At 38.9% G+C, this 25,294-nt stretch overlaps 1 protein-coding gene across 3 annotated transcripts in view; it reads left to right on the top strand.

Annotated features, from left to right (window-relative positions):
- Positions 1-898: 898 nt before the first annotated feature.
- Positions 899-25,294, top strand: part of PEX5L (peroxisomal biogenesis factor 5 like) — a 286,049-nt gene continuing 261,653 nt past the window's right edge. For all 3 annotated transcript variants that reach the window (XM_075861664.1, XM_075861663.1, XM_075861662.1), the window contains exon 1: positions 899-1,324. In XM_075861664.1, the coding sequence (XP_075717779.1) occupies positions 1,304-1,324 (21 nt within the window). In that variant the 5' untranslated portion in view covers positions 899-1,303. The remainder of the gene's footprint in view (positions 1,325-25,294) is intronic.

Genomic DNA, 25,294 nt, shown 5'->3' with positions numbered 1-25,294 from the left:
ACTTACAATCACATCCGGACAGTTTCTTGGTCGATTATCATTGTGCATTAGAGACTGGACACTACAACAATTAATATGTCCCGGTCAGCATAAGGACGCCAGCAAATCCATAGTGCAGAGCGGCTATCAGTCTTAGGCAGGATTCACACGAGCATGTGCGTTTTGCACGCGCAAAACGTCCATAACAGCTCCGTGTGTCATCACCATATGGTGCGCGGCTGCGTGATTTTCGTGCAGCCGCCATCGTTATGACACTATTTGTATGTTTGTAAACAGAAAAGCACGTGGTGCTTTTCTGTTTTCATTCATACTTTTTACTGCTGTTGCGCGAATCACGTGCTTCCGTGTGCTGTGCGTGATTTTCACGCACCCATTGACTTCAATGGGTGCGTGATGCGCGAAAAACGCACAAATATAGGACATGTCGTGAGTTTTACGCAGCGGACACACGGACACACGCTGCGTGAACATCACGGACTGTCTGAACGGCCCCATTGACTAACATAGGTCCGTGCGAGGCGCGTGAAAATCACGCATGTTGCACGGACGTATATCACGTTCGTCTGAATAAGTCCTTACAGTGTATAGAATAGGAACACATTTCTCTCTGATTATAAAATATTTGCCTCATCATCTATTAGAGATTATATGTATTTATTTAGCAATAATTTACCTTGAGGATTTCCTCTCTCTTATAAACCTTAAAGTCATTCTTAATGTAATATATCTGGCTGTGAGTATGAGCTCCTCGGCTGGCAGTGGTGTAAGAAGGTGACAGATGAGTTTTCTATATTAGCAGAACCTATAGAGACTGTACCAGGGGGCGTAAAAGATGAGGGGAGGTCCTGTTGATGTCACGGAGGAGAAGGGGGAGTTATGAGGAGAGACCAGCACACTGATCCTTTCGGTGAGTCCTATGTAGTATTTCTGTGTCACGCTGCCAGCTGTCATGGGTCCTGCAGTAAGCAGAGTAATAAGAGGAGGTGCCGCTGTGATCCCCGGGGAGGGTCCATCTATCTGAAAGAGATGAACGAGGAAAACAGTAAGAAAGAGTTACATAGGGAAGGAGAGTTTCTTTCCAGACATTGAGTTCTTATCTATCAGCAGAGATCTCTGCTGCATCTGCTGCTACTCAGTGCAGAGTCGCCTATTTCAGCACCACAAAGGGAGGGACAGTTCCCAGGACTACATGCAAGGATCCGCTCTATCACTACACAGTCAACGCACCTGAATCCGAGCTGTTACAGTCAACCATAGGCTCCCTATACTCCAACACACATTCTCCAGGGGACCCTGCAGCACAATGTACCAGGGACATATCCAGGTAAGATAAGATCTTGCATTTTCCGTTTCAGTGTATGTGCCCATACTGCAACAGGTGTATAAAGTCATTACATTATAACTCTCAGCGACAACTTCTAAAAATAAAAGTTAGATGATAGGGTGAATCTTGAGTGCTCTTCCTGGCAAATATGAATAATGTATTTCATTCTCGAGCTTACTTGTCATTTAATGTACTACATGGCAAAGTGTATGTCAGATGAAGGACAAATGATATGCTGGTGCAAATAAAGCCAAATCCATCCTGTAGCTACACCTATCAATGTGGAAATGATGCACACTGTTCTGGTGCCAGTGCAGGTAATATTTTCTTGAAGTAGTTTGGCCCAGACTAATATGACTCTTGTCTAATTTTTCTATTTCATACATTATTTAAAAAGTGTTTTTGATCTTCCAATGAAAGATTTAAGTGAGATTATTGATTTTTTTTTTTTTCTTTGGGAAATGAGAGTGGCTATTTTAAAATGTGAAGTCCTGGTATAGTGCCTTCCTGATCCCGGTAACCTTGAATCACACCATCCTCTATACTGCTGAGAAATCCAAGCCTCACAAGGGAGGGACATACCCCAGTTTGTAAACATGCCAGGAAACCCTTGGCAGATGGTGTTTACCTGAACGCCCTGGAAATCTGAAGGCAGCTTACCTTAATGTCCTAATCAATAGGTAAACGGAGCAATATTATTCCAGAAAATTATTTGTCGCTTAAATGCAGTGAATTAGCCCGGTCGAAAACAAATTTGCGAATAAATCTAATCTTTTAGCGTTATACTTGGTATGATTGTCTAATATTGTACCTACTGCATGACATCACACCTGGTAACGTGCGTCCGTGTGATATTATTTTATTTGCAGAGACAGTTATTTTACCATTTATATAGAATTAGTACTCTAGTGACCAGTCCTTTTATGTGCTGTAAGTATATGTATGTTAACCCCATGAGTGCCCAAATTTAGGGAGTTCCAGTTATAATTTGAGAATGATGACATTAGCAATGAGAATGATATAATATTACCAATATGGGTACACAAAGTGCATATAATAGTACTATTATTTTATTTATATAGTGACAAGTATTTTTAATTTACATTTTCATTGTAGCTGGGTTCATTCTGCATTTTCGATGTGTTTTTAGCATGCATTTTTTTTTTGGGTCGATGAGCTCCCATTGAGATACAAGGGCAGTTTATCTACCAAAACCAAAAAACACATCCTAGAAATTCAACAAAAAAAACACACTGTGTGAACGCAGCCTAAAAAGCTGGGACCTTTTCCCATTTAAAACAAATTACAATGTAATCTGTAGAAAATAACATCTTTCACCTTGGATGTGAAGGATTTCATTTTTTATATCCTTCTCTGTTTTATGTGTTTGTGATGTGTAGTTTGTTTTGGCCATGGACTAATATAGTTAGAGAAGTTTAGTCTAGTTTACAATGTTACTCCTTGCCTACTTCATTTAAAATCACATGAAAAACTAAAAAACAATAATACTATCTAAAACCATCAATATCACACCTGGAATTTGCAGTAAATAAAATAAAATCAATTTATCGCCGTTACATGTGTGCAGCTGATTGATATCTCCAGCAGTCAGTTATACCTTATGTTATATATTACCCCCATGTGTTATACCTGGGCATATTCATAGATAATGCTGGTTTATTGAGTTAAAGGGTTTGTATAACCGTAACTCCTGTAATACACACTGCGATATAACTTTATAATATAATTAGTGTTGCAGCAGCAGGAGGTGGGGGAATCTATATTTATTTATGGATGTACGGGAAGCTCTATGGGCAGGGCATATCCATTTTTCCCTGGTGACGTATTCCAGCCTGTAACAATGTTCATAAGTAAATAAATACGTTTCCCAATGTATCCACAGTCCCCAAGTTTAGCATTAGAGAAGTGATTTGATACACAAAGAAAAAAATAAATTATACCTATACATGTGCTTGACTGTACAAACTATATTTAGGACTAAGTATGGGACCACTTTAAAGGCAAATGTCCAGATGTCCATAGTTAAAATGAAAATGGAATAGAAACCCATGGAAGACACGGAAGCCTTGCCCAAAAAGGTGACACAAAATATGTTGTGTCAAGTATCAATGAAAGTTGTATCATTATTATATATTTATATCTAGTGCAAAGGTAAACTTCCCTATTCAGCTGTATGATATACAGGCAGAGCTATTAAACTTTATGTAAAAAAAATAGAATGTCAAAATAGTTTATAGGTAAGACATAAAGGTCTGTTGCTGTTAGTGAATTGTATTTACTTTATTGGAACATTTATGTCTTTTCATCTTGTTCTATTTCACAATATACATTTTTTGGATTATCAGTGTAGTAGAGTTGAGTTTGTCATTTTGCGTAGTTCATCATCCTACAAAAGCACTTATATCACAAACTGAGCTCTACTACATATGTAGATGAAAATAGAAAATTTCTGACTCTGAGAAGTTCACAAGACAATATTCACTGGGGGTTACCCTGTAATATGTGTACAGTAAATGGAGATACTATACAAATTGCATATGTAGCAGTGCTGAACTTGTACTTTGACTGTTTCTTTTATGAATTGTGATGGAGTACCATGGTCAACATGTTCTGATATCACGACATACTGTACACAGTGCTCTAATTTTGCTTTATCCTCTGGCGTACATTCATAAAAAGTGTTATATCGCTTTCAGTTTATTTACTAGATATTACCCAGGTAGTTTCCTAGTCATGTGGATGTGTGTAAGTAAATAATCTGATGAGCCAGCCCTGTAATGTAGACTCTGTAATGTAGATTAACAAGCCATATGAAATGTATACAGAATACAGAATATCTGCACCTTAAAGAGGCTCTGTCACCAGATTATCAAATCCCTATCTCCTATTGCATGTGATCGGCGCTGCAATGTAGATAACAGTAACGTGGTTTTTTTTGTTGTTTTTTTAAGTGTCTATGATCAACAAGCTATATAGTTCTTAGCATTAATTTAGTTTGTGCTGAAGCCAGTTAAAGTGCAAAGTAGAGTTTGTGCCCGCGAAAACAGGAACATGTGGGGAGCTGTAGTTTTCCTGTCCCAGTATTGAACTATAGTGCTGTTAATGTGTCCTATTCCAGCCTACCACCTTCTTGATAAGTAGCTTGAATTTTGGGATAGTTGGGGGCCCAGAATCGCTGTGCTATTTCAGTAGTACAAAGGCTTCACCAGTGGCATAGCGATAGGGGTCAGAGAGGTTATAGTCGATCCATGCATACATAGCACTGTGCCAGGACCACTGGATGGTATCAATATAACGTATATTGATGGTGCCCAGTAGTCCTGTGGATGGTACACAAGAGAGTAACAAGAATATAAGAAGCACCCAGTGATAAATACAACCCCCAGCATTTTCAATAATCTGACAACTTGGTGGTCTCAACTCAAGTGTCCTGGATTGTCAGAAGGAAAGAACATTGCTATTTTATCATTGGTAAAAATGCACAAGTACAAATAGCTAGCCCTACTTTGTGTATATGAATAAAGCATAAATCATAGTGATGGGAAGATGAATGTGTGCCTGTGCTACTATCAATGAGCCATGCTATATGTGTGTTGTTTTTTTTTTGTTTCCATAATGCAGTAATGTGATATTCAGGCATTCAGGATCGCTGCTTTTGAGGGTGGGTGCATTTTCTTAATGTGCATGTGTAGAATTGATCTTTCTGCATTGTTACAGTAATCCTACTCTACTTTAACCATTGCATTGCTAAAAGGCATTGCTCTAGGGGCCAGTCTTAGCAGAAATTGTGTATGACCTTTAAACCTTTTTTATATGGTATGAGGGAATATATAGAACATCCGGATTCTTGGCCAGACTACATTATTGGAAGAAAGGCAATTTAGTTAAATCAATTCAATATCCAATATGTGCATACAGTAATTATAATTACTCCGAACAAGCTTTTATACAGTACACAAATGAATTGATCAATGGCAAGGCATGTGTTCATTTCACCACTTTGTACCTATGTTCCCAGAAATATTTAGTCATTTTCGTAAGCACATGTCATGAAAGGATGAAAAGGGATAAGCTGATAAGATAACTGTTAGTCAAACACTTGGCTGACAGCTATCCCTCCCAGGACTTCCTACAAACATGTAAGCTTAGATCACCCAATCATGTATATTTATTTTAATAGGGATAGATGGGATAAGCTGCTACTACACATCTATATCACTGCTTATCTCCCTGGGGAGCAAAGTATTGGGCATGCTGACATTTAACATTCCTCACCCTTCTATCCCTGAATGGCAGATGTCAGGGGCAGTTGGGCTGCTCCTAAACACATTAGCTTGTTGGGTATCCAGGCTGAATTTATTTAATGTGTATGTCCAGCTTTAGATGTTTCTTTTTTTCATACCCTCATCATTTGAATTACTTTGCCCTCATTTAATCTATTTTTCAAGAACTGCACTCTAAGGGTATTCCGCAGGGAATTCCGTCCAAAAAAACTACACAAAATTATGGTGCGGTTTTTTCGTACGGAATGTCCGCTGCAGAAAACTGTATTAAAAAAAAACCCCAAAAAAATACAGTACTTACCCAGAATTCTGTGCTTCTTCGTCCAGGCTGGGATGACATTTTATTCCTTGTCACCGCTACAGCCTTTGATTGGCTGCTGCAGTCACATAGGATGAAATGTCATCCCAGGAGGCTGCCCTGGACGAAGAAGCACAGAATTCTGGGTACGTTTAAGATTTTTTTTCTGAGTTGCGTTTTTTTTTGCGGCAGAATCACAGCTTTTCCGCCTAAAAAAACCCAACAAAATCTGTTACTTGTTGCAGGTTTTACCTTCCCATTAAATTTAATTGTGAAAACCAGCAACATAAAATCAGCGATTACGCAAATAAAATTGACATGCTGCGGATGATAAAAACGCACCGCAGGTCAATTTCTTGGCGTTTTTTGCACTCATTATTGACGCAGCGTGTGGATGAGATTTGTTCAAATCTCATCCACTTTGCTGCTACTGTATTATCCTGTGGGTTTTCCGCAACAAAATCCGTTGCGGAATATCTGCAGTATTTACGCCAAGTATGAACTTACCCTTAAGAAAAGTGAAAAATCCTTAACAAGCGGTCGCCAATATAAGCTGAAAATATCCTTGACTTCTAATGTCAAGCTGGTAAAAATTGTTATATCTTTCCCTAGAAAATGGACTGACAACTACATCAGTATATCAGTGAGCTACGTGTTACTGCATCACTAGGCAGATGTGGAATCTGGGATAGCTGAGTGACAATGTTGGAGATGTCATGGTGTTGATGCTGGTTAATTATAATGTATTATTTATTATACTATAATCATGGTATAAAAGTTGAGTATATTTTTTAACAGCTGGACAGGAGAGAACCACTAAAGAGCTGATACTGATCTCTTAATGAACAATGAAAGCATATTAAAGTGCATTTATATAGAACAATGTAACTTACTAAGATAATTCTGTTGCTTATCTGGGAACAATGTTACTGATAGTTTCCCTTTGTTTATAGAACAATTTACAAATGAGACATATGATCCAAATTTCATCTATTCTGGCCAAATATTGTATAACATGGCTTTTATTTTAAAAAAATCAGACCCAGTTTCAGAATCTGTTTCCAGTTGATTCAAAAGACAAAGAATATGTGTATATATTCCAATGGTATTTGAAATAGACACTCTAAAGAAAAATGTTATCGTTATAACTGGTAAACGTACGCGGCTTCCCTAGTCGTTGCATATGGGTCACCCTCCTACTTTTATTGCATAGGGTGGAGGTGTCTCATATGTATTCATATATGTGTGAAGAGTCCTGAAACACTTAGACTATTCACATAAAGTGTCTTGGCTGTGTCGGCAATATACCTTTGGATGGGAAATAAAACTCTGACATATTCTGACATATTCATAAGAAAGAGTTTTCTTTTGGCATATATTTGCCATGTAAACAGCTTTAAACTGTGTTTAAACTGCACTGAATAGCACAATTGACTGTTTAAAACTAGTGGCTCCTGCAAAAAGAAAATTCTACCACTATAGAATATGTAATTTTTTAATTTATTTTTTTACAATGGGAGTCAATGGCAGATGTATGCGACTGTATAGGTATACAGTTGCATACGTCTGGGGTATACATTATGCACATTGAACGCGGTGCACGCTGAACACAGTATGAATAAAGCCTAAGGCACGGGTTTGTCTTTTGGTAATTCTCTGGAAAGGGTGACACACGCGCTTATGTTCTGCATGTGCGCAAGTGCAACTCAAGGGATTTGTCATTTCAAAACCAGGAGCTGGATCCCTGCCGAAGAAAGATTTATAAGAATATTTAAAAACAATTAAGAATCCACAATTTCGATGGGTATATTTGTTGGCTTGCACATGTTTTTAATTCATAAGAGTCTTATGATAAATGATGATGATAAAACTTACTTACTTACATCTTAAGCACAAGGGTTCACCTTAACAACAATCATTTATTTCCAGTCACCACAAATCATTTCTTCCCAGTCTTCATGCAGAATGTTGAACTTGTCAAGGCTCGGGATCTTTTGCTTATATCATATTTTCTACCATGTCAGTTTTGACATTCAGTTTATGCACACATCACTTGATACACATTAATACAATGAATGAAAGGACAGCTAATATAAAATCATAGCTGACTTATTTAATACAGTGCACATTTCTCTGATATGTGTATGACCTGTGTTATGTGAGAAAAGGTTTTTTTTAGCAAACAAATGTACATGTGCATGTAGACTGGAATTTCCTATGTATCAGACTTTGAGTTTAGAATTTTATCTACATAGTACCTACCTGGAATTTTGTACTTTCTAGAACGCCAGATGAGCCAACAGCCAGGCCAAAAGCAGTAGTATTCCTTGTAACTATTTTTCTGACAATATCCCTGCTCCGTTTGTTTACCAGTATATTATTTATAGCATTGCTATATGGGATCTTAAAGGGTATGTAAACCTTCTTCATGGACAAAATTATGTTTAGACATTTTTCTGTGCATTTGGAGAGGTTCTCGTTGCACTTTATTGGTGGCTGATTTCTACATTGCTACTTTGATTTTCAAGATCTGCTTCCTTTGAAATAACAGCATGTGAAGCTGCTAGTTCAGTGCTCAGTGGGCATTCCCTGTGAAGCTCTCTATCTCACTGACTACAGATGTCTCTACAGTGCTCAGGAGCAGATTCGTAGGAAGCAAAGGGCAGGCGGAGGGGAAAAATACATGCCTACAGGATCAGACTACACACAGGGTTTGTCTATAGGTGGTGATCATGGAGCAACAGCTACATGAACCAGGGTTGCAAACTTAGTTCATTATAATAACAGTAAAAATAGCATTAATACTGCTAGACGTCAAAATCTTGGACACCTCAAAGAAGAGATGTGTTAGAAATTCAGAGGTACGGAAAGCTCCAACCTGAGGCATGGGCTCATAAGAAAGTGAAGATGTTTATTTTGCAAATATGTTTATGCTAGTTAAAGAGGCTCTGTCACCAGTTTATCACTTCCCTATCTCCTACCTAATCTAAAAGGCGTTTTGATGCTGATAACTCCTGTGTTTAAAAAAAACAAAAAAAACAAACACATTTATTATTTCCAAAGCTATGTTCTCGTTTAAACTTATGCTAATTTTGTCTTTATGGCCAACTGGGCGGTTATTTTCTTTTTACCATGTTGGCATTGTATAGAAAACTGTATGACGCTGACCAATTAGCGTCATACACTTCTCTTCAGTCCACCCCAGTGTGATTCACAGCCCAGGGTGATCTCAGCTAGAATTGCAAGATCACGCTGTTACGTGACTTCGTGCCGCAGGTCCTTCACCAGAGCGACAGAAGACGGACCACACATCATCCCCAGACATGCCAGGATAATTATCCTACTAAGCAGCAGCCGCACAGTGATGTATGGTCCATCTTCCGTCTCTCTGGTGAAGGAACTGCGGCAGGAAGTCATATTCTAGCTGAGATCACGCTGGGCTGGACTGAAGAGAAGTGTATGATGCTAATTGGTCAGCGTGATACAGTTTTCTATACAATGCCAACAAGGTAAAAAGTAAATAACCGCCCAGTTGGCCATTAAGACAAAATGAGCATAAGTCTAACCAAGAACATGGCTTTGGAAATAATAAATGTCTTTTTTTTTTTTTTTTTTTTTTTAAACCCTAGAAGTTATCAGCATCAAAACGCCTATTAGATTAGGTAGGAGATAGGGACGTGATAAACTGGTGAGAGAGCCTCTTTAACTAGCATAAACATATTTGCCAAATAAACATCTTGAGTCTATGCAGGGATCCATGAAAACGGCACAAAATTGGATATGTTCTATTTTTCAACAGACCCTTCACACAGTCCGTTGAAACAACGGCCGTGTGAATGGCGCCATTGAAATACATGCGTCCCTGTGACGGCTGTTGTTTTAACGGCCATCACACGGAGATACTCTACAGTCATCTGAATTTGACCTTACAGTGATGAGCATTTATCGTCAGGTGCCCCCACCTATGACAACTGAACAGCTAACTCTCTTGGCGCCTTTAAAAAATTTATTTCCAAACTGGATACTTGATGAAGAATGGAACTTTTTTTTAAATCAAATATGTAATATGGATGGAAGTGCCAATACTCCTAACAAATTTAAATCCATTCATGATATAACACATGACCTGTGTGATGCTCAGACAGGCTCAGGTCATTTCTTAACAGCAAATTTAGCCTTTCTATGTTCAGAACCAAATGGAGTAAGCATATAAAATCGTGTTTCAAAAGGTGCAGTGTACAATTGATTAAAATACTAGTTCTTAGTAGAAATAATCCATTTGCAATCTATTTGTAAATCCCATTCTGCGAAAAACACGTTCAGACATAAATATATGATAAAAGACAGGGCGAAGGCGAAACGTGCTGACATCAACATTTAATATCACATGCACAAGGTTCATTAACCTGCAGATAAATAGTAGCCTGATACAGCTGTGAACAAAACAGTTCTTAACACAGGTGTAAGTCCTATGGCTCCAAGGTATTATTATTATCTGTATGAATGTAGTGAGTTTGCAGTTCTTTTCTTGGGATTGCTGATTCATTGCTAATTATTTTCTAAAAAGACCCCAGAAGTTTAAATAATTGTCTTGTAGCCTTTTACTAGGAGATGACTTAATTTTTATTTGATTTTTCTTCTACAAATGTGATTGATTTGGCTGAAAATGGCTAATTAAAGCTCCGGTGGAAAATGTCAGGCAACATTAAGATTAAATTTGGGAGTATTTTTGGATTGCATTTAATATGTGTCAGACAAGTCTTACAAAATGTAATTCTGGTATAGAACAAGCCAGTTCTTCTTTCTCTTCCAGTAACTGAAAGGTACCAAATTATATACCTCTTGAATCAAGACTGCACAGAACGAATTGTCCTTTCTCAATGCTGGTTGATCCATAAATGGGGATAAGTGAATTAAGGGCCAGATACACAACATGTAGTAAGGTAACAAAATAACTAAAACTTATGGTGGGCAAATCTCCAAGTGTAAAACCTCCATAATTATAGCATAACACGTATATTATTTTCTTATACTATGGATTACTATGGTAACACCTAATATTTAAAATACTGTGCGTAGAGATTCCTCTTTAAAGTGTAAGATATAGCAGTTTTTAAGTAATTTTTTAAACAAATTATTTAAAGTCTAAATTTCTAGGTGGCAGATTAATACTTATTATTATTATTATTATTATTATTATTATTATTACTGTTATTATTATTACTATTATTATTGTTATTAACAGTAGTATTATGAAATGTAATATCTGACATATTGCTTTGCAATTCTAGAAAAGGTAAAAAAGATCTTACCTGTAGAAAGACAATATTAAGGGTTTGGAGATCTTTGGGTTAACAAACTAAGGGTTAAAACTAATGTAGGTTTAAGTAAGAGATAAAATTCTAATTGAAGAGGTATTCTGATGAAAGGCATTTATGTCATATGATATCCATAAGTTATCCTATAAATGTCGGATCTGTAAGCATTCAACTGCTGGAACCCTCACTGAACACTAGAATAGGGTCTCATGTCCCTTATTGCTCATGCAATGTTATGTGAGCCCTTTGTATTACTAGGCTACCACTTTAAATCTTCAGGTTAAGCTGAACTCCCATGTTGACGGCACACAGACTAACATATTAAGGAATTGCGTTATCTGCAATTCCCCAATATACTCTCATTAACTGAATTGTTCCTGCTGATCTGATGCCAAGCAGGGAAACTGATCTCATTCCAGCCTGCCAATTGGCTATACACTCTTTACAAAGATCTGTAGCCTGAGCTCCATAGGAAAACATAGACTGGCACTATTGGTAGTTTACTATAGTTTACTGATAGCACACAGGACCTGATATACCTGAGGTTGTCTTTCACTAACTGAAGATTACTCCGGCTGGCAAGAGTGATTCAGCCCCTAAAGGTATATTAAAGGGGTTATCCGGGAACCAAAAATTGCATTGCAATAATATATTTATATGAAACGAAGTAACTTACTAATATACTTTAATTTGCAGTTCAAACCTTGTGAGCATCACCTGATGCTTTGCTCTGGGACTCCAGTGCTGCTGCCGATGCCATTGTCCATATATGGACAGTGACGTTGGAAGAGGTGCTGTAGTCCCCAGGCTGAGCATCAGCTGATGTTCTGCTCGGGAACTCCAGCGATAGGAAACCCCTGAATTGACCAAATATGGACGTCGGGAGCAGGGCTGGAGTCCCGAGCAAAGCGCTAGCTGATTCTCTGCTCGGGACTCAAGCAATAGGCAATGTGACAGCCCCTTGCGGTCATGTTCACGAACAGCACATGAAGCAAGAGCTCAGTCACGTGGGGCTGTGTCGGAGCGTCATCATTATTAGAAAAGCTCCAGCACTTCCGGGAACAATTCACTAGGTTTGAACTGCACCATTTAGTACAGAATTTTAAATGAAAGTATATTAGTAAGTTACTTCGTTTCACATAATATATTATTGCAATGCAATTTTTGGTCCCCGGATAACCCCTTTAAGTAATAGTACATAATATAATGCCCTAAGCTTTTTCAATGTTAACATCCAAAGCACTTTAAGGACAATACTATAATATGTCTTTGTAATCTTTGCTATTTTATTTTTACAGTGTTTCATAGACATTACATTTTAATAGGGTCATTGTCTTATATTATAAGATTTAAGGGGCTAAATCAGAACAAAAGCTTTATCCCAGCCATAACTTTTATAATGTCACGAAGTCATACAGCCAGCAGTTTAAGAAGCATCGTAACCACGTGTTATAAAGGGAACAGGAGGATAAAATGACTGATTAATCCTTCCTTTCTGTGTAAGTGTAAAGGACGCATAAGACAATGTGGACCCTTTTGGAAATTTTAGACTTTACACTTCATGAAATGAGAGGTTGCAGATATTCAGACTGACCAAAAAAATGGTAGCCAAGTAATATTATTTTCTGACCTTCCAAAGCCATAAAAACATTGAACTGACATACTGTATAGTATAGGTGACACAGTTGCAGTCAGTAGGGCGAGTTACTTTATTTCTGTAAATCCTGACTCAGCAAAACATATTTGTAGAATGTGAAAAGAAACAGGAAAACATCTTTCTTCATGTCAGAAAGGGTTAGATCCCTTAGTTGTAATTTTATGCTCCATACGCACAAATTCACCATGTTATCAGCAACTCCGGGATTTGCTATAGGAATAATCACTTTGCTACCTATTCTGTATCTTGGTAACTGGCATTAGTTTTCGTTCGTCTCGTATTCTACAATATACGCTGCAGTAAAAATTACACAAATACACATAACAGCACACATAGCTACAATACACATATATAATTTCTATAATCAAACTATAAAATTCATATGAAAGATTAAAAGGGTTGTCTAACATTAGAAAACCATTGGCAGCTCTCCACCATAATCAGCACCACACCTGACCAATAGATAGGTCTGGTATTGCAGCTCATCACCATTAAAATGAATGGGGCTGAGCTGCAATACCACACACAACCTGTGTACAGATGTGTCACTGTGTTTGGAAGAAAAAAGCACTGTTGTCACGAGAGGTGTTGTCACCATGACAACAGGAAGCCATGGCTCTCCTTTGCTTGCAATGTATGGCTCCAGCGACAGGATAGGGATCCGGCGTGTGATGACACTCTGCCTGGACCTTAAAAGGTTACCGCTCCAGTGTTTCAGTGCATGGTCATTAGCTCTGGTGTTAAGTTTTCTTGCATTTTTCCTCTTTTTCCCTGTGATTTACTGTATTTGACCTGGTTTCATCTTGACTCTGTTTGATCCGATTTATCAGTGTACCGACCTTTGGCCTGACCCTGACCTGATCTAACATACTGGACCTAACATTGCCCGCCTGTTACCGACTCGGAACTGTTTGACCACGAAACTATTCATACCTACCATCTGCAGCCCGACCATCCATTGGGGATTATTCTGGGGACCGTGGCCTGTGAATCTTACCAGCAAAGTCCATACCTCGTTGTGGGGGTTAGGGGTGAAAAACGGGGAATTCCTTAGACTATGTACCCCAGTGCGCCAACTTAACTGTTTCAGTCATTCGTCGTTCCTGTCTGCTATCAAACTACTCCTGTGCTGGAGGACTCCTTCTCCTATGCTGGAGGACTCCAACTCATTCTCTGACGACTCTGCATTGTGTCATTGAAGTCTGTTTCCACAACGCTATGCTACTCTGTGTCACCATCCCTGAAACGTCACTGGGGTTCTGACTACGCAAGCCAGGGACCAGCATCCAGGTTTGCACTTGGGCTTATAGTATAATTTGAGCGTTATAGCTGTCTTTCTAATCCCGTAAAACCCTTTTAATCACCAGAAATGAAAGACAATTCCTTTAATGTAGCATTAATCACCCTGAAAGGTGCTGCATTACCACATATTCTGGATTTTTTAAACAGTCTAGTAACATAATATATGCTGCTTCAGTCAGTGCAGTCTGTAGGTTGCTTATTTCTGTTTGGCCTTTTTTTTGGGGGGGGGGGGGGGCTTGTGAAATTTCAAAATATTTTGAAGTTATCCGCCAGAAATAAATGCCAGACTATTAGGCCCTGTTCACGCAGACTTTTTTTGCACTGATTTTGACGCGAAAACCGCGTCGGAATCAGTGCGAGAAAAAACACCAAAATCACTCCCCATTGATTTCAATGGAAGGCAGAGGCATTTCTTTTCACAGGCAGCTTTTAGCCACTCGCGCGGGAAAAAAGCGGCATGTCCTTTCTTGCCGCGGTTTCCGCCTCTGACCTCCCATTGAAATCAATAGCAGGCAGAAAATACCCACAGCGCTCGTTTATAAGCTTTTTTTCGCTGTGTTTTTTGCCCGCGGTCCTTGCGTTAGCTTCATAGCCGTGGGTGAAAAAACGCGGCATAGACGCGCAGGAAGGTCAAAATCTGCCTCACAATTCCTGAAGAAATTCTGAAGCAGATTTTTTCTGCCTGCAAAAAAACTCAGTGTGAACAGGGCCTTAGAATTGCTGGACTATCATAAAATTCTGCTGTAAACTTAGCTAAGTAAAAAATTAATTACAACATATTTATTTACCGTATTTTTCGGACTATAAGACGCAGTTTTTAGCAAGAATAAATCTTGCTAAAAAGTTCCTGCGTCTTATAGTCGGCAGTAAAGGGACCTGGCCCCCTGACCGCTCCTTACTTAACCCCTTCTCAACCCGTGATGTGGCGGCACATCCTGGAGCGGTGAGGGGATGATGTATGGAGCGGGCTCACGCGCTGAGCCCGCTCCATACACTGCAGATGTCGGCTGTGTTTTACAGCCGATACGCTGCTCTAACGGCCAGGAACAGCGATGGCGCTGTTCCTGGCCGTTTAACTAGTTAAATGCCACAGGATATCCTCAGAAAAAGGGTGGTTGAACAGCAGCACACCTCTCCCAAATTTCAAATCAAGATGTTCTTTTATTGGTCAAACATCCAGTAAAAAAATGGCAACGTTTCGACCCGTGACAAGTGGAGGGTCTTTCTCAAGCCACAAGATATGTCATAAATGTCAGATAGACATTATCCCACCTCTGGAACCCACATCTATCTCTAGAACGGGGCCCCCTAAACCCTGTTCTATCTTACCCGGCTCCGCTGTCTTTCGGCCACTTCCTAGTTACATGGTCGAGTTACGGAAACAGCGTAACTCGCTGAGCTACACAGTTTCCGTAACTCCCATAGAACTGAATAGTAATTATGGAAACAGCATAGCATGCTACGCTGCTTCTGTAACTGCCATTCACTACTATGGGAGTTACGGAAACAGCGTAGCTCAGCGAGTGATAATGATCATTGGTTCAAGTCCCCTGGGGGAACTAATAAAATGTGTAAAAAAAAAAGTTAGATCAATTTTCAGGAGTGTAAAAAAATTGTAAAAGTTAAAAAAAAAAACTTTTCCCATTTTTCCCCAAGCACAATGTAAAAATAAAAAAATAATAAAAAAATTGGTATCGCTGCGTCCGTAAAAGTCTGAAACTATTACAATATAGCATTATTTGACTCACACAGTGAATGGTGTAAAAAAAAAATATTTAAAACCCCAGAATTGTTGTCTTTTGGTCACCACAGCGCTAGAATAATGAAATAACATAGCGCAAAAGAATGAAATAACAAGTGATAGAAAAAATCGTATGTACCAAAAAAATGGTGCTAATAAAAACGACAGTCCGTCCCGTAAAAAATAAGCCCTCACACCGCTCAAACGATGGAAAAATATCAGAATGTGGTGAAACTGAACAAATAATTTTTTTTTAACCAATAGTTTTTTCTTTGTAAAAGAAGTTAAATATTCAATTTTTTCCTATTTTCTGTTGTATAAAACCTGGGTGCGTCTTATAGTCAGGTGCATCTTATAGTCCGAAAAATACGGTATATACAGTAAAATTATATTTAGTTTACTAAACATTTTATTGTCCGTTGTGTATTTTAGTAGACAATGTCTTAACATTGAAGGAATTGTCCAACAGATTTGTATGGCACATTGATTGAATATAACATAAAGTTCTGACCAGTCCGGGTTCACTGGACCAGTGTCTGGTAAATGCCAATGCGACCCAGCGAGACAGCTTATGTAATGATAATTTTCTGTAAGACGTCAAGGCAAATTAACAAACCATAATATATATATATATATATATATATATATATATATATATATACACAGTATATATATATATATATATATATATATATATATAAATATGCATACACATAGTATATGTACAAAGAAGAGTATCCAATTTGCAGAACAAATCTTGGCTTTAAGGGCAGATGTATAGTCTATTAAAGTTTAACTATGGCCCTCTGGAAGTAGCAATAGTAGTCCTTCAATTTGCCTTTGCAGAATGGCTATAGACATGGATTCTTTTTTACTTGGTTTCTGAATGGTTTTTCAAAAGCCTTCAGATAGATACCTTAATCTAAACCTGCTCTCACTGTTAAAGTTGTTAGATGTCTCCATGCACATACAGTACATAAGCAGTGTTCAACTATACATACTTTACATTTCATCCATCATCTCCTGTCTCTCCATTATGTCTAGAACAAATATGGAGGATTTGTGGTTTTCACATACAGATTATAAATTGTTGAGTACTCCAGATGATGTTAAAACTTTCTCCGTTACGGCTTATCGACAAAACTGTATAATGGGTCCGTATCAACGGCTTTGTCATGTGCAAGACTCATTGTTTTTTTTATTAGAATGTTTATTTGGCCAACTGCTCTACACCTAATAGCAAATGGCTCCTTCACATTCTTTACAACTGTTAATCACACGTTTTCGGTAGAACATCTCAGTTCTTTTGGTATAAATTACAAAATATAAATGGCCACCTGCATCATTGGTTTGTGTTATTTCTAGACTAGGCTACTAGCCTCAAGACAAGAGCTTTGATAACATTTGAATCCATGTTTATGAGCAGATTAGGTGAATTTAAAGACTTGTTCTTGATATAATACTCTGCACATAAACTCATGAATAAATACCAGGTTTTATGTTTTTAGGTTTTCTTACAGTTAGCGGCTTCTCCAGTGAACCGTTGCTGAAAGGAAAAGATATACTGCAATGCTTTCTGCTGGAGCAGAGAAATCAAAGGGAGTGATAGGAAAAGTTACCAGAGCAAATTAGTACAATGGTGCATGATATTAAAAACCGAGCAGAATTAACAAACTGAATAAACTAAGAAAAAACGTCAAAAACCTATGAAACATAGCCATTAATAATATTGTGTTAAAGAGGCTCTGTCACCACATTATAAGTGCCCTATCTCCTACATAATGAGATCGGCGCTGTAATGTAGGGAACAGCAGTGGTTTTTATTTAGAAAAACGATCTATTTTCACCAAGTTATGAGCGATTTAAGCTTTATGCTAATGACTTTCTTAATGCCCAACTGGGCGTGTTTTTACTTTTGACCAAGTGGGCGTTGTGGAGAGAAGTGTATGAAGCTGACCAATCAGCGTCATACACTTCTCTCCATTCATTTACTCTGCACATAGTGAACTTGCATTGTTCACTATGTGCTGTCACATACTCACACATTAATGTTACTAAAGTGTCTTGACAGTGAATAGACATCACCTCCAGCCAGGACGGGATGTCTATTCACAATCCCGACACTTCAGTAACGTTTGTGCGGGACTTACGGCACAGCAAGCGTAATCTCGCGACATCACGCTGTAAATGACAGCTTACAGCGAGATCACGCTTGCTGTGCTGTAAGTCCCACACAAACGTTACCGAAGTGTTGGGATTGTGAACAGACATCCCGTCCTGGCTGGAAGCGATGTATATTCACTGTGAAGACACTTCAGTAACGTTAATGTCTGAGTATGTGACAGCACATAATGAACAACGCAGGATCACTATGTGCTGACTACATGAGCTGAATTATGGGTTTGGAGTACTCAATATCAATCAAAGCTTCATAAACAGCTCTATCGCCAATAGGATACCTCCTTTGGTAATCTTCTGTCAGATATTTTTTGTGTTGGTTAAACAAAGCCGATGGGTCAGAAGGCTCACACATGACACAAATAAATGCAAATAATTGGCAAAGTTGCACTGAAAGACAAATATCCCTCTCAGAATCATCATCAATAAGCCCCTGTGGCTATACATGCTGCTTGATATGTTTCAAAAGGAATAGGATTACCATCAACTTTCCTCATGTCTTTGAAACACGTTGCTCCTTTAACATGCAATAAAATAGAAAATTCGTAGAAAGCACTTCTCCCTGTCACTGTACATTCGAGCAATTGTGGTTTCACCCTCTCTCTTCCGTACAGTCCATTTACTGTATTTTTCATTCCATTAGCCACTTCTGGCTTTCCCTCTCGTCACCACTTCTGGCTTTCCCCCCTCCCGCTCTTATCCAACACTCGACCACTCCCACCACTCCTACTGGAATATCCACCACTCGACCACTCCCACCCGAAAATCCTACGCTCCAACTCGATTGTCCACCACTCCCATCCTACGCTTCAACTCGATTGTTCACCACGTCCAGTAACACTAACCTGTTGTTTTTGCTTCTATCGTCAAAATTAAATAATAATAAGGAATTGGAAAGAGGTGGAGAAATTAGGTTTGGTGCGTATCATAGTGTTTGGTTGTATTTGGTAAGAGAGAGAAAAGCAGCTGAGTAAAAAGACTCAACTGTGCCTCGGACACCACGTCCTCGCCCAATATATATATGATATATATAGTAATGCAATTATAAAAAAAGCCTGGGGTAGAATTGCCATTCAGGACTATAAGAAAGCAGAAAGCAACCATTGCGGAAGTGTTATATCAGCCATATTTGTTGTTACCAATTTTTTACACAAATGGCTGAACAGAACTTTTATAGCTTGGAAGTAGAGGGAACAGGACTTGTATGTACTGATGGTTTATTATTACTTAAAGGGGTTGGTTCATAGGGTATATGGACAGCTTAGAAACACACTCTATAAGCCAGAGGACAGAGTCACTAGCAAGCAGGGGCTCTTTCTTTGACGTACTCGAACGAATCATGTTTCTGAATGGCCACCAAGTGATACTACAATGTCTGGTTGGCTGCAGCTTACCCCCAGCAAAATCTGTTGTTTGGTCATACATAGAAGCCCATATAAAAGGGGTTATCTGTGTTGGGAAAACCCTTTTAAGGTTTTCAACCCTGTTCTGTCTGCGGGCTCTTCTCTATATAGTCCATGTGCAACCCCAGTCCTGTCTTACAGGGCATATGGACTGGGGTTGTCTTCATGAGACAACGCCTTTAAGTCAGAAATATTATAATTAGAGTAATTGGGCATCGTGGATCATCGGGAAACTAAAGTAGCTAAAGTAGTACAGTAAAGGTAATGAGTGAGATTCAAAAAATTTTATGATCTTTTGGGTAGCTTAAAATGCAGATTTCCCATGCAATTTAATGGCATTTTACCACTTTTTGCAGTTATCACTAAACCAACTCTTATTGATTCCTCATGTTGTTTAAAACACTGGGGCAAATGTATTACTATTGATGTACTGCCAGAAAACTGGAACAATTGCATTGATAAATATGCCCCGCTCTGTTTTTGTGTGTGATAACAATTAAGGATAATATCTCTAATTAAAAACACAATATAAAATCTGTTGACTACAGAATAATATAACAAGTCAGCAGGGCATCACACCATTTGCTATCAGGGCAACAGGCTTATTATTATTTAAGGATATTGTTGCAATACATAATTGTTTTAATTGTATGTGTGCATCTATGGCTTTTTACTTACGGACCCCCTAAAGAGTTTATGTTTATGGTTTTATGCTTATGTTTTACGCTTTCACAGTCTACAGATTACATTACTCTGAACTCAGCGGTTTTCATTACACATTTACATTCAATGCTGTCAAGTTAGTCTCCAAATGTTGTCATTCTACATTGTTGTTACATTTAATTGAAAAGTTAATTTTAGTTTCTATACTTTTATCTACTCTACGTGATTAGGTTCACATGGTCATAAGGTTGAACAAATAACTGGGATGATTTTGCTGATGTGGATCTGCTACTATTATTCCTCTCAGAGCAGCTTTATGCCAGTGGGTTCTACCCGATAAATCTCTGCCCCCTCTGGAATAATTGTGACCATTTCTATGTGCTGATGGTCAGCATCCTCATGTTGAGCCTATGCTGGGGAGCACCATGCTTCATGTTTAAGATGATATTTAGCGAAAGCTTCCATATGTTTTCTTAATTAGAATATGTATATTTAAACAATAAATATTTCTACAAACAGTCAAATATCCAGATCCGTTCAGAATATTTGGAGCTGTGATCAGATCTTTTCCAAGCATTTAAAAAAAAAAAACATAGTTACATTACATAACTGGCACACTTAAAGGGACACGCGTCATGTCACTTCATCTCCTGTTGGCTCTGCTCAGCTTTTTCTAGGTGACGCATGGTCGACTATTGACTATTGCCCAGATGTCACAATCAGGGCTGTGCTGGGTCTGGTTAGACCAAGCAGCATGGTCATCTGATCTCCTGGACCAATAGTAATTGAGCCCTGTGTATACACAGATCAAGAAGGGAAAAACGGTAAAAAAAACAAAAAACATTTTTGCCTATTCTACTAGGTGTCTGACATAATTTTCTGTACAGCTGCTACTCTACAGTGCTGTGCATTCACGGTGCTGTGGAATAAACCATTCAGTCATTAAACTTTTCAATAAACTTTGCATAAATCAATAGCACAGGTGAATATAATAAATGTTGTAATACATCATATCAATGAAAAATTGTTTTTCATCCACTTATCAGGATCCTTACCCTTCCCCCGCCCCTCCTAACTGTTTACACTGAATTTACTGCTTCTTCCGTTTCCTTAGGCCTCATGCCCACTTCAGTCTTTTTCTTCAGGGTGCTAGCCATTTTTCTGACGGCTAGCACACTGACCCATTCATTTCAATGGGGCCATGCACACTTCAGTTTTTTTGACGGTCCGTTGCTCCGTTCCGATCAAAAGTAGAGCATGTCCTACTTTGGTCCGAGATTCCGTGACCGTGAGGCCCATGCAAGTCAAATGGGTCGTCAAAAAAACTGAAGGCACACGGAAGGCATCCGTGTGCCGTCCGTGTGTGACGGAGCCGTTGCCTAGCAACGGCCGGGCGGGCAGAAGTACATTACAGATATATTACACTAATCGGCAGCCGCTTGTCTCTATCAATCACTGATAGAGAAAAGAGGCTGCTGATTAAAAATAAAATATAAAGCAGTTCATACGTACCCGGTCGTTGTCTTGGTGACGAGTCCCTCTTCTTCCACCAGTCCGACCTTCCTGTATGACGCGGCAGCCTATGATTGGCTGCAGAGGCGGTCACGTGGGATGAAGCGTCATCCCTGGAGGCCGGCCTTCTGACGTCATCCTGACTTGCGTGACCGTCACTACAGCCTGTGATTGGCTGAAGCGGTGACATGGGATGAAACTTCATCCCTGGAGGCCGGACAGGAGGAAAGTAAGTATGAACTTATTTTTTTATTTTTTATTTAATTAAAATTGTATTTTCCGAGCGCCGAGCACGGTACTGTCTAGGGTGCTGAAAGAGTTACCGCCGATCAGTGCAGCCCATTAACTCTTTCAGCACCCTGTACAGTGACTAGCGCTGAACAACCATGTTCTTTCAGCACCCTGGACAGTACCATGCTCGGCGCTCGGAAACACAGAGTGCACACGGGAGTGCACACGACCGCTAAAACGGGCACACGGATCCGTCAAAAACGGCCGTGAAAACTGTGGATTTTCAGCTTACTGAGGGATAAGGTTACAGCTGCCCATAGAAGTCTATGAAGAAAGGAGGCGAGGAGGAGTAAGAGAGAGGCAGAGAGAGACACACACAAAGACACTGCTGCAGCTTTTAGTAAATTTTATCTCACCCCAGTGATGGATTCACAGCGACACTACTCATTACTGCTGTATGATGTCCCCCATGTTGCTGCTGCTTCTTTATATGTGATAGATAGAAAAGGAGAATCCAGTTCTCTTATCACTAAGTGTGCAGTGTATAGGTATGATAAGATAAGACATGATAGCAGTTAGGTTTCACACCCTAGCTCAGGGAAAACTAAGATTTAGAGATATAGCCTGCAGAGGGAAAAACTAATTATGCTATATACAAGTCATATAATAGTCAGAAAGGGCTATTCCTCATGTACACACATATGACACACTTATTCTAAAAATTCACCTGAAAAGTTAAGTATTCTTTAAGGGGATAAACACAATTACTAATCTTTCAAAATAAAACAATGAAATTATTGTCACAAACCAAGCTCACCTCTATTAATAGCAGCACTGCAAGCGTTGCTCAGGTGTTAAAGTCCCAAGGCAAGTCATTATACACACCCAGGATTATGCAAAATAACTTACAAAAAATGTGGACTCATACAATGATAATGTATTTAAAAATTTAAACCAGGCAGTTGAGAAAATAAATATCTACATTTTGCATTTGTTTTTATTGTATTAGCTGTTGCCACTTATGTACTTTAGGCCGGATTCACATGAGCGTGTGGGTTTTGCGCGTGCAAAAGGTCCATAAAAGCTCTGTGTGTCATCACCATATGATGCATGGCTGCGTGATTTTCGCACAGCCGCCATCATTATGACACTCTGTTTTTTTGTTTGTAAACAGAAAAGCACATGGTGCTTTTCTGTTTTCATTCATAGTTTTGACTATTGTAGCACGCATCACGCGCGGCACACAGAAGTGCGTCCGTGTGCCGTGCGCGGTTTTCACGCAGCCATTGACTTCAATGGGTGCGTGATGCGCGAAAAACGGGAAAATATTGGACATGTCGTGAGTTTTTTACGCAGCGGAATGACAGTCTGAATGGCCCCATTGACTAACATGGGTCCGTGCGACGTGCGTGAAAATCACACGCGTAGCACGGACGTATTATACGTTCGTCTGAATAAGCCCTTATTTAGATATATCAATCACCTACAGACATCATTATGATATCTAAACAGCACAGACAAATAATATTATTTTAAGTATGTCTTAGTGCATCTGTCCTCTTCTTACTAGGTATGGTGACCATTATGTAACTTAGGGATGAGTACGGATAAACCTATGGACATTTACCAATTTTTAGGAATTATCATGGTTCCCTAGCGGTTTCCTCCACAGGGACTTTTTTTAGTATCTAATAATTGAAGGATGTCTCTTTAAGGATACATTCACACAAGTGTAACAGATTTATGCGTGTAAAAAAAAACACGCGTAAATCTGGTCCATGTGAGTTGCGTTATTGCATCTGTGCTTTGCGAGTGGCATGTGTTTTTCACGCACTCGCAAAGCACATTTTTTTTTTCAATGGAATTGATGCGCAAAGGGCTCATTCAGACGAGTGTAAAACTCATCCATGTGCTGTTTGTGGAAATCACTCACAGCACACGGACCCATTGATTTCAATAGGGCTGTTCACACATGTGTGAGTTTTCACACAGCGAGAGTCCGATGCGTAAAACTCACTGCATGTGATATATTGGTGCATCTTCATGCACCTACGCGCCCATTGAAGTCAACGGGTGCGTGAAAACGACGTACAGCATACAGATGCACATGTGTGTGCTGTGTGTGATTTGCGCATCAATTCCATTGAAAAAAAGAAGTGCTTTGCAAGTGCGTGAAAAACACATGCCACTCGCAAAGCCCACTGATGCATAACGCAACGCACGCGGACCAGATTTACACGCATTTTTTACGTGCCTAAATCTGTCACGCTCGTGTGAATGTAGCCTAAAAGTCAGAGTTTTACCATGCTCCATTCTTTTTTATAGCTATTGTCTAGACTTCTAGTTAAAAGTTGTACATTTGGATTATATACTGTATAATTTAGTCAATTTATATCAAAATGTTTTTAAATGTGAATATACATTAAGTGGAATCTGCAGGAAAGATATGGTGGATGAATTAACTAGTGGAAGCTATTAAACCTCACGGTGGTGAACAGGATCTGAAAATGTTAATGTCATCCAGGGACGGAGCACTAGACTGGCAAGCCAACATGTGCCGCCTCTTCATTGACGTGTGGTGATAAATAAAGCTATAGCCATTTAACATTCAAAATAAAATGTTTTATGTATTTATTTGGAATTTTAGGTTTACTGTAGTTTGGTTCACTCTGCTCAGAAGTGAATGTTCATTTAATTTCCCAACATTTTCATTACCCCTTTTCTGTGGTTCTTTATGTCCATTTCAATGGTGTGGCGTAGAAAAAAATATATCTTGCTTTCTGGAAACCATCAACAAGCCGTTTATCTGTTAACTCATTCTGAATACATAGGATAAGGTGGTACATTAACACAGGCATACATGGTGCGATTGACATATACATACTGTAGGAGTGCAGGGGTATTAAAGTGTTAACCAATCAGACCCACAGCCCATTCATAGAAACACATCATTATTCACTCAAAGGAATACATTAGACACATAAAAACAGATCCATCAACAGCAGCTACTGTATGATCATTCCTGGTATAATGCTTAGCATATTCTCACACTGTACTCTATACAAACATTACAAGGTTGGCATAGTATGTGTATGTATAATGTTTAAGGTGTTGAAGGCATGCTATTATAACATTTCTACAAATACTAAGGACACAGAAATATGCTAAAGATCAGACAGCCTTTATCTGTTGAGGTGCAATAAAACAGGAGATGCTGTTAGTATATCTGTGAGCATAAAAAATCGAGTCTCTCTCACCAATAGTAATACCAAGCATTATTTATGAAGGTAAAGTTCATTAATCCTAGTGTATTTTCTAGAGTATTTATTCACATTGATTATATGTGGTACTGTCGACCAGCTA

The sequence above is a fragment of the Rhinoderma darwinii genome, chromosome 4 (assembly GCF_050947455.1).
Source record: "Rhinoderma darwinii isolate aRhiDar2 chromosome 4, aRhiDar2.hap1, whole genome shotgun sequence".
In the NCBI taxonomy this organism is placed as follows: Eukaryota; Metazoa; Chordata; class Amphibia; order Anura; family Rhinodermatidae; genus Rhinoderma; species Rhinoderma darwinii.
Note: the sequence above shows the minus strand (reverse complement) of the source record. Positions and strands in the feature narration are given on the sequence as shown.